Source organism: Chiloscyllium plagiosum, chromosome 9 (assembly GCF_004010195.1).
Source record: "Chiloscyllium plagiosum isolate BGI_BamShark_2017 chromosome 9, ASM401019v2, whole genome shotgun sequence".
Taxonomy (NCBI): domain Eukaryota; kingdom Metazoa; phylum Chordata; class Chondrichthyes; order Orectolobiformes; family Hemiscylliidae; genus Chiloscyllium; species Chiloscyllium plagiosum.
The window spans coordinates 1,723,934-1,734,855 of record NC_057718.1 but is presented as its reverse complement, the minus strand read 5'-3'; the positions used below and the strand labels follow the sequence as shown (position 1 = coordinate 1,734,855).

General features: G+C 47.2%; 1 protein-coding gene across 1 annotated transcript; it reads right to left on the bottom strand.

Moving 5' to 3' along the window:
* Window positions 1-939: 939 nt before the first annotated feature.
* On the bottom strand, window positions 940-7,445 carry LOC122553149. The gene is made up of 5 exons (XM_043696738.1): window positions 7,395-7,445; window positions 6,505-6,676; window positions 6,162-6,257; window positions 2,738-2,833; window positions 940-1,544 (listed from the first exon to the last, which is right to left on the bottom strand). The coding sequence occupies exons 1-5, from the start codon at window positions 7,443-7,445 to the stop codon at window positions 940-942; spliced, it is 1,020 nt and encodes a 339-aa protein (XP_043552673.1).
* Between the last annotated feature and the right edge of the window lie 3,477 nt (window positions 7,446-10,922).

Sequence of the window (10,922 nt, the reverse complement as noted above, 5' to 3'; positions counted from 1 at the left end):
CATATCAGCCATGATCGAATAATACAGTAGACCAGATGGGCTGAATAGCCTAATTCAGCTTCTATATCGTACGGCCTCATGGTGTTTTGTGTGAGTGAGGGACAGTGAGAGAGAGAGTGACGGCATGAGAGAGTGAGACAGTGTATGAGAGAGAGTGAGACAGTGAGAGAGAGTTTGAGACAGTGAGACAGAGGGTGAGACAGTGAGAGAGACTGTGTGCATGATGGAGTGGGACAGTGAGACAGCGAGAGGGAGTGAGACAGTGAGAGAGAAGTGAGACAATGACAGAGTGAGACAGTGTATGAGAGAGAGTGAGACAGTGTATGAGAGAGAGTGAGACAATGACAGAGTGAGACAGTGTATGAGAGAGAGTGAGACAGTGTATGAGAGAGAGTGAGACAATGACAGAGTGAGACAGTGTATGAGAGGGAGTGAGACAATGACAGAGTGAGACAGTGTATGAGAGGGAGCGAGATAGTGTATGAGAGGGAGTGAGACAATGACAGAGTGAGCTGAAAATGTGTTGCTGGAACAGCACAGCAGGTCAGGCAGCATCCAAGGAGCAGGAGAATCGACATTTCGGGCATAAGCCCTTCTACATCGATTCTCCTGTTCCTTGGATGCTGCCTGACCTGCTGTGCTTTTCCAGCAACACATTTTCAGCTCTGATCTCCAGCATCTGCAGACCTCACTTTCTCCTCAATGACAGAGTGAGACAGTGTATGCTACACAAAGAGAAGAATTGATTGTAAGAATCTGAGCAGATGGATATGGAAGAAAGGAATTTATTTAACAGCGTGTTTCTAGGAGAAAACTCTGTGGTATATTTCTTTTATTGAGGCGATAGTGAGGCTCCTATGGCGGGAGGTGAGTGAGTGGAGATCTCACATCCTCAGTGTCTTCCATCAATGAGCCTGATGTGACTGGTTCCAGTGGGTCTCAGCTCTGTGCCCTCAAGCTGCTGGAGCTGCTGGTGCTGCTGGTATTGTGGAGAGTGCAAGGAGTGAACTGCTGCAGGAGTGTCATCAGCAGATTGATGAGGCTGGAGGCTTGCTCAATCAGATGCTCACAGCCACTCTGTATGAAGTGCTGTAACACAATGAGGTCAGTGTGGATTTGGCCAAAGCCGCTCTGGATGTCTCTCCGAACATCTTCGGGATCCGCTGTTGTGGGCCAGCGTCCTGGCTCCTCTCCTGACCCTGTCCCAGCACTGACCCCTGACCTTGATCTGACCGTTGACCCTTCCTGAATCCCTGACTGCTTCCCAATCCCGGACCCTCCCACTTCCTGTGCCAGGGTGCCTTGGGAATTCACATGGTGGGATCCACATTCGACCAGCTGCGCTGTCTGACTGTCCTCCGTCACTGGCCTCTTCCTCTTGCGTGAGGATGTCTCTGGGTGGAGGGAAATGTCACTTTTGGCTTCTCCTCCGTGACTCGCTGCAGGCTGCCCCACTCTTGCTCTGATCCAATCCTGCTCATTTCCCATGGCCTCAGTGACCTGCTGGGGGTGTCCTGCCATGGTTTTCGAAATGGGCATGTCATCTGCATGGACAGAAGAAGATGTGAGGATTGGATTGAAACTTATCAGAAAACAGCGTGTCAGCCGCCCATGGAACTTGCTGTGATGATCCAAGGCCTGCAGCAGTCAGGCTGGACCTGGGCACAGATTACTCGAGGCCTTCCCTATGGTTCCTGGGAATTTGTCGCTCTTGTCGGTCCCTGTGAGTGGTTACCTCCCACAGCCGGTAACGGTACTGGGACAGAGTCCCTGAAGGTTCAGACTGCACAGGGCATGTTAGTCTCATTGTCATTAGAAAGATAGTAGGAAAGAACTTGCATTTAAATACCATCTTTTATGGCCTTCAGAATGTTCCAGTGACGTGTGATTACTGTTAAGGGAAACACAGAAGCCAAATTGTGCACAGCAGGATCTCACAAACTGCGGGTGACAGTGGTACCTCGTGAACCAAGGATTAGGATTCAGGTTCTCAGTGATGTTTTCACAACAAACTCTGTCAGTGATAAGGGTAGCTCTCCACCCTCTACTGAGAACTTCACACCAAGTCTTTACTCATTCTAACCACACCACAGGCTGCACCTACTCATTGAGATCTCCAACATTGTCCACTTTTGGCCAAATCAACTTTCTCCTCAGGGAACAAGAGCCCAAATACTGAACAACACGAAGAAGAGATAGCCACAGAGAATGACCCAATTGGAAGCCTGGACAAAGTCACAGAAAATGTAGATCTGCCGCTCCAGCTGATGTGATTAGGAACTTTAAAAAGCATTCATTCACGGGCCACACATTAAATTTGTTGGTAAAAGGGACAGCAAGACAGAGAGGGTCAGATTAACAGTGGCCCTGACAGTGGGTTCCTGTTTACTCCTGGTCTGGACTGAGGAATCCAAGGCATCATTTCATGGTTTGTCGAAAATACAAACTGGAAAATGGGAACACTGCGGAGTGAGGGGGTTGCGATGTACTAACATAGCTCAGGATGATAGCGACAATCACGTGAAATAGTCAGACACAATTTAAGACTGAGCAGAGTGAAGAGGTCCCAATGAAATTACCCATTCTTTGAGGTTCCTGATTCCCTAGTGGTGGCAATTGACCCACAACCCCAACGTCTAACCCATTGATCTACTGTCCTGTTTAACAGTTAACAGGAATACTGCAGCACGACGGATAAATGGTTAAAGGCAGGCAGTGAGAGTGTGCGGGTACTTACAGTGGGATAGATGCTGACTGGACTTGTGGATGGAGGGGGCAGTGTAATCCTTGTGTTGTGCAGCAGCCAGTGTACATTGACAGGGTGTTTCACCATCTGAAACAGACAAAGCCAGCGTTAAACCAGCAGCTCCCACACTGCTCCAACAATCGCAAATAAACAGCCTCTTTCAGAATGTGATCCAGGAGAAAGGTCACTGGGCTCCGTCTGAGTGGGATCTTCCTCATCCTGGGAGGTGGGATAGGGAGCAGAGTGCTGATAGGCTGGCATCCTGCTGTCTCTGAGTGGGTAAACACTAGAAACAGTTACCCATTGAGCAGCACCAGATAACCAGGAAATAGTGTCAGACCCGATTGTGGGGAATGGGGAGGACTCCGGAAGGATATTCCCAGCTCCTGAGTGGTCTCCAGCTGGGTGGACGAGACCCCGCACTCTAACAGAGTGATGAATTCCTACTTAATAATTGGCTGCCCATATATCGTGAAACCCAAAACCAGAGTGCAGGAAGCAACGCTGCCAAAACTATTCCTGGAAAAGGATTTTCCCAACACTGAAAAGGAGTTGGCTGCCTCCTACCCTCAACATAGACTAGTTCGGCCCTCCATGTCTATGCTGACCTTGATGCCATTCTAAACTAATCCCACGCCTCTCTACTTGCTGCCTGTTCATGTGTCTGTATAAATGCCTCCAAAATGTTCTTTTTGTATCTGCTTTTACCACCTCCCAGGCAGTGCAGCCCAGGCACATACCACCCTCTGTGTAAAATATTTTCCTCACACATTTCCTTTAAACGTTCTGCCTCTCACCTTAAACCCGTGCCCCCTAATATTTGACATTTCCACCCTGGGACACAGACTGACTATCTACTCTATGCAAGCCTCTCATCGTTTTCTAACCTTCTATTGGGTCACCCCTCAGCCTCCCAACACTGTAGCAAAAAAACTCCAACCTCTCCTTCTAGCTAACACACTCCAATCCAGGCGATATCTTTCACACTCTCGGCAAAGCCGCCACATCCTTCCTGTAAGTAATAGAACACAGAACAATCCAGCGCAGAACAGGCCTTCGGCCCTCGATGTTGCGCTGACCTGTGAACTATTCTCAGCTCCTCCCCTTACACTATCCCATCATCATCCATGTGCTTATCTAAGGATTGTTTAAATCTCCCTAATGTGGCTGAGTTAACTACATTGGCAGATAGGGCATTCCACACCCTTACCACTCCCTGAGTAAAGAACCTGCCTCTGACATCTGTCTTAAATCTATCACCCCTCAATTTGTAGTTATGCCCTCTTGTACAAGCTGACATCATCATCCTAGAACCCGAACTGCACACAATACTCCAAATGTGGTCCAGCTAAGGTCTTATATAGCTGCTGCATGGCTTGCCAACTCCATGCCCTGACCAATGAAGATGAGCTTACCATCTGCCTTCTTTATCACCTTTTCCACTTGTGTGGCCACTTTCAGGGAGCTATGGATGTGCACCCCAAGATCCCTCTGTATATCAATGCTCCAAAGGGTCCTGCCATTTACTGTATACTGTCCTCTTGCATTTAACCTCCCCAAACACACTTGTCTGGATTAAACTCCATCTGCCATTGCTCTGCCCAGCTTTCCGATTGGTGTATATCCCACTGTATCCTCCCTCACTATCTACAACCGCATCAAATTTCATGTCATCTGCAAACCTACTAACCAGAATACTTACATTTTCATCCAAATCACTTATATACATTACAAACAAAAAAGCTCATTCTTTTCCAAATGTGACTGAATCCTGTCCCTAAGAATCTGCTCCAATAATTTCCCTGTTACTGATGTAAAGCTCACCAGCCTATAATTCCCTGGATTATCCCTGTTACCCTTCTTAATCCAAGGAACAACATCGGCTATTCTCCAGTCCTCTGGGACCTCATTTGCAACTAAAGACGCTCAGCTCTAATCTCAGTGTGGCCTCTGAGAGACTTCCTTTTTTGAAATATATTTGTTCAAGGGAAATGATAGTTGCTCATCCTTATTACCCTGGAACCTAACTGGCTTATTAGGGCCATTTTAGAGGGCGCTTAAGAGGTGACCACATTGCTGTGAGTCTGGAGTCACATGTAGGCCAGCCTGGGTAAGAATGGCAGATTTCCATCCCTGAAGGACATGAGGAAACCAGCTGGGTTATAACTCAGTTCCCATAAATATGTCTCGCTTTCAGTAGCATAGTTATATATTGGATTTTACTGCCTGATGCAGCAATCGCAGGATTTCAACCTCAGTCCACAGAACATTAGCAGCAGCCTCTGGGTCACCGGTGACAATAACATCACAGGCCCTTTTGTGTGACGTTACTGATTGGCTGGGACTGAGATACGGTGAGGAAGTTACCGATTGGCTGGGACTGGGATACGGTGAGTATGTTACTGATTGGCTGGGACTGAGATACGGTGAGGATGTTACTGATTGGCTGGGACAGAGATACGGTGAGGATGTTACTGATTGGCTGGGACTGGGATACGGTGAGGATGTTACTGATTGGATGGGACTGAGATACGGTGAGGATGTTACTGATTGGCTGGGACAGAGATACGGTGAGGATGTTACTGATTTGCTGGGACTGGGATACGGTGAGGATGTTACTGATTGGCTGGGACTGGGATACGGTGAGGATGTTACCGATTGGCTGGGACTGGGATACGGTGAGGATGTTACCGATTGGCTGGGACTGGGATACGGTGAGTATGTTACTGATTGGCTGGGACTGAGATACGGTGAGGATGTTACCGATTGGCTGGGACTGAGATACGGTGAGGATGTTACTGATTGGCTGGGACAGAGATACGGTGAGGATGTTACCGATTGGATGGGACTGGGATACGGTGAGGATGTTACCGATTGGCCGGGACTGGGATATGGTGAGGATGTTACCGATTGGCTGGGACTGGGATACGGTGAGGATGTTACCGATTGGATGGGACTGGGATACGGTGAGGATGTTACTGATTGGCTGGGACTGAGATACGGTGAGGCTGATACTGATTGGCTGGGACTGAGATACGGTGAGGATGTTACTGATTGGCTGGGACTGAGATACGGTGAGGATGTTACCGATTGGCTGGGACTGAGATACGGTGAGGATGTTACTGATTGGCTGGGACAGAGATACGGTGAGTATGTTACCGATTGGCCGGGACTGGGATATGGTGAGGATGTTACCGATTGGCTGGGACTGGGATACGGTGAGGATGTTACCGATTGGATGGGACTGGGATACGGTGAGGATGTTACTGATTGGCTGGGACTGAGATACGGTGAGGATAATACCGATTGGCTGGGACTGAGATACGATGAGGATAATACCGATTGGCTGGGACTGAGATACGGTGAGGATGATACCGATTGGCTGGGACTGAGATACGGTGAGGAAGTTACTTACACTGCAGAAATGTCTGACAGGCTGTTGGTTCCAATGGGCCGGACATGCACTGTGCTGGTAACTCTGACATAGGCCAGGATGCATCCATTTCATCATCTGTGGGTGGTGCAGAGAGAATAAACAGCCGTTACTCAGGGTGATACTAACTCCAGGATCACACACTGAACAATTGTGGACTTTAATCGTGAATGAGGCAGTCCGGAAAACTTGGAATTCTAATGGTGACACTCCAATCCTCACCAAAACAAACTATTATCTTGCTGCAAGTTTATCTGGGATGGGTCAGTGGGAATTTCCTGGGATGGGTCAGTGAGAATCACCTGAATGGGTCAGTGGGAATTACCTGGGATGGATCCATTCCCGGTGCTGTGTGAGGTGCTTTTCACCAGTTGGTTTTTCACCAGGTTGGAAAGTTCAGCGACTGTTCGGCTGAGATCTGTCAGTTTCACATCCACTGTCAGCTGTGTGTGAGGCAGCAGCTGCTGTGCTGCTGTGATCTTTGTGTTGTGATACTCCTAAACAGACAGACAGGCAGACAGTCAGGCAAATGGACTGACAGACAGTTAGTCTGTTAGACAGATTGACTGTCAGGCTGATCTTACTGCTCCTTGGATGCTGCCTGAACTGCTGTGCTCTTCCAGCACCACTAATCCAGAATCTGGTTTCCAGCATCTGCAGCCATTGTTTTACCTGTCAGGCAGAGAGACTGATAGGCAAACAGGCAGAGAGAGTCAATCCCACACACCCAGCATCAATCCCTATTGACCCAGAGTTGTAGAAGACAGAACAGTGAACTGCAGAAACAGCCCCTTAGACTCACCACGTCTGTGCCAATCATGCTGCCAGACTAAACTACCACCTTGGACAAAAAACTTGCCTCTTACGTCTCCTTTAATCTTTGCCCTCTCACCTTAAACTTACATCCCCTAGTATTTGATAATTCCATCCTGGGAGAGAGACTCTCACTATCTACTCTATCTATTCCTCTCATGATTGTATAAGCTTCTATCAGGTCGTCTCTCAGCCTCCAATGCTCTAGTGAAAACAATCCAGGTTTGTCCAGTCTCCTGTTAGAGCTGGTACACTCCAATCCAGGCAACATCCTGGGAAACCTCTTTTAGTCCCTCTCCAAAGCCTTCACTTCCTTTCTATTATTTGGTCACCAGAACCGTACACAATGCTCCACATGTGGCCTAAGTAAAGCTTTACACAGCTGCAACATGACCTACCAACCTTTATACCCCAGCCAATGAAGACGAGCATGCCATACGCATTCTTTACCATCTTATTCACTTGTGTTGCCACTTTCAGGGAGCTATGGACTTACACCCCAAGATCCCTCTGTATATCAATGCTCCTAAGGATCCGGCCATTTCCTGTATACATTCCTCTTGCATCTGACCTCCCAAAATGCAAAGAGGATTGATGAGGGCAGAGCGATGGACATGACTTCAGTAAGGTGTTCGACAAGGTTCCCCATGGGAGACTGGTTAGCAAGGTTATTTCTCATGGAATACAGGGAGAACTAGCCATTTGGATACAGAACTGGCTCAAAGGTAGAAGACAGAGGGTGGTGGTGGAGGGTTGTTTTCAGACTGGAGGCCTATGACCAGTGGAGTGCCACAAGGATCAGTGCTGGGTCCTCTACTTTTCATCATTTATATAAATGATTTGGATGTGAACATAAGAGGTACAGTTAGTAAGTTTGGATGACATCAAAATTGGAGTTGTAGTGGACAGCGAAGAGGGTTACCTCAGAGCACAATGGGATCTTGATCAGATTGATCTTCATCTGATCCATCTTCATCCACCTCTTGCATTCCCAGCTTCCTTACCTCCAGCACCAACCCCGTCCCATTAATTTCTCAGCACCCTTACCCCACACCCCCCCAACATTTCTGATGAAGGGCTTACGCTCGAAACATTGATTCTCCTGCTCCTCACTTTTCCAGCTCCACACCTTTTTAGATTCTACATGGACAACATCCACTGTCCCATCGTCATTAATCATCTTTGTCACTTCCTCAAGAAACACAATTAATTTTGTGAGACTAGACCTCCCCCACTCAAAGCCATGCTGACTATCCCTTATAAGCCCATTCTTCTGCAATGTGAGTACATCTTGTCCCTGATAATCTTCTCCAATAATCTCCCTACCACTGATGTCTATAATGTCTGTAAATTATAGGCCACACAGGTCTATAATTTCCTGGATTATCTTGTTTACTTTTCTAAAACAAAGGAACAACACAGGCTATTCTCCAGCCTCATGGGACCTCACCTCTGGCTAAGGAGGATACAAAGATATCTATCGAGGCCCCACAGTAATTTCCTATTTTGCATCCAATAGTGTTCTGGGACAGATCCCATACGATTTAGGGACTTCTCTATTTTATAATGTTTTTTCAAGATACTCAATATCTCCTTCTTGTTAATATTAACATGCCTCAGAATATCAACATACCCCTCCTTAATCTTACCTTCATTCATGTCCTTCTCCTTGGTCGATATCGATGTGAAGTACTCATTAAGGACCTCACCCACTTCCTCTGGCTCCTTGAATGGACCTTTCCTTTCCCTAGTTACCCCTCGTTTCTAATGTACATATAAAATGCCCGTGGACTCCCCTTTACCCTGGAGTCAAGGATACTTCACAATCCTTTCCTTCCTCCTAATTCCACATTGAACTTCTTTCCTGCTATCTTTATATTCCTCAAGGCCTTGTCTGGTTTCTGTCATGTAAACTTTACATATCCTCACTTTTCCTTTTCTTTTAAGCTTTTAATATCTTTTGTCATCCAGCGTTCCTGAATCCTTCCCATCCTTACCTTTCATTCTCACAGGAATCTGTCAGTCCTGAACCTCTGATGAACTGACTTCCACACGTTAATGTGGATTTGCCCTCAAATAGCTGCCTCCATTCTGATTTTCTCTGGTTCCTGCCTAACAGTATTGTAATTAGCCTGCCCCCAAATTAGCGCTGTCACCCAAGGACCCGGTTCCTCTTTATCCATAACTATCTTTCAACTTGTGATCACTGTTCCCAAAATACTCTCCAATGAAATTTCAATCACCTGGCCAGGCTCACTCTCCAGTACATGATCCTGTACAGCCCGTCCCTAATTAGATGATCTACATACTGTTTCAAGAAACTCTCTGGGTGCACCAAACAATGCTGTCCCATCTAAGCCCATGGTAGTAAGGGAGGCCAGAGACATATAAGATGACAGGATATAGAGTAGGATATAGGATATAAGATGACAGGATATAGAGTAGGATATAGGATATAGGAGCAGGATATAGGATATAAGATGACTGGATATAGGAGCAGGATATTGGATATAGGATGACAGGGATATAGGAGCAGGATATGGGATATAAGATGACAGGATATAGGATGACTGGATATAGGATATAGGAGCAGGATATAGGATATAAAATGACAGGATATAGGAGCAGGATATAGGATATAGGATGACTGGATATAGGAGCAGGATATAGGATATAGGATGACTGGATATAGGAGCAGGATATAGGATATAAGATGACAGGATATAGGAGCAGAATTTGGCCAATTGGCCCATTGAGACTGTCCCATCATTCAATCCTGGCTGATTTATTTCTCAATGCCATTCTCATGTGTTCTCCCAGTAACCCTGGTCCCCTTAACAGTCAGGAACATACCTCTGATTTAAATATACTCAGTGACTTGGCGTCCACAGCTCTCTCTGGCAATGAGTTCCATAGTTTCCCCACCCTCTGTCTGAAGAAAGTCCTCCTCATCTCTGCGGCTGTGCCCTTGGGTCTTAGTCTCTCCTCCGCATGGAAATATCTTCTCCATGTCCACTCTACTGGACCTCTCAAGATTCTGCAAGTTTCAGTCAGATGCCCCTCATCATTCTGAATTCCATTGGGTACAGACCCAGCATCCTCAACTGCTCCTCATACAACCTTCCCTTCATCCCCGGGATCATTCCTGTGAACCTCCTCTGGACCCCCTCCAACACCAGCACATCCTTCCTGAGATACGGGGCTCAACATTCTGCATGTCAACCTTAAAGGAATCCTGAATGAGAACACCTAAGTCCCTTTGTGCACAGATTTCCAAAGTCTTTCACCTTGATTCTTCCCACCAAAGTTTGCGTAGCCTCACACTTTCCAACTCTATATTCCATCTGCCACTTCTTTGCCCACACTCCCAGCCTGTTCAAGTCTTTCTGTAGCCTCCCAACATCTTCAACACTACCTGTCCATCCACGTATCTTTGGGTCATTTGCAAACTTAGTAACAATGTCCTCAGTTCCTTTGTCCAGGTCATTAACGTATAACGTGAAGAGTTGTGGTTCCAACACTGATCTCTGTGGAACTCCATTAGTCACTGGCTACCATCCTGAGAATGACCCCTTAATCCCTACTCTCACCTTCTGCCAGTCACATGCTTCCAGGATCTGCTTACATATCTGTTCATCTAGCTCCCACTGGCTATTGGGAGGCCTATGGTATAATCCCACAGACCTCAAGTCAATTCCACAGACTCTAAAACAATCCCTGGACCTCAAATTGATCCACAATGACTCCATGGCCCATGGCCCCCGCAGACCCAGAGTCAACCCCTGTAGACCCAGAGTCAGTCCCCACAGACTCAGAGTCAGTCCCCGCAGATGCGGAGTCAGTCCCACAGACCCAGAGTCAGCCCCTGCAGACCCAGTGTCAGTCCCCACAGACCCAGAGTCAGTCCCCGCAGACGCGGAGTCAGTCCCA

Bases quoted from the DNA above. Each gene is read 5' to 3' on its own strand.
- LOC122553149 (XM_043696738.1), bottom strand. From the start codon at position 7,445: ATGGTAAAGAATGCGTATGGCATGCTCGTCTTCATTGGCTGGGGTATA. The intron at 6,258-6,504 runs GTAATTCCCACT...CACCACCCACAG, and splicing joins CGGGAATGGATCCATCCCAG to ATGATGAAATGGATGCATCC. The intron at 1,545-2,737 runs GTAAGTACCCGC...CTGTCCATGCAG, and splicing joins CAGTCAGCATCTATCCCACT to ATGACATGCCCATTTCGAAA.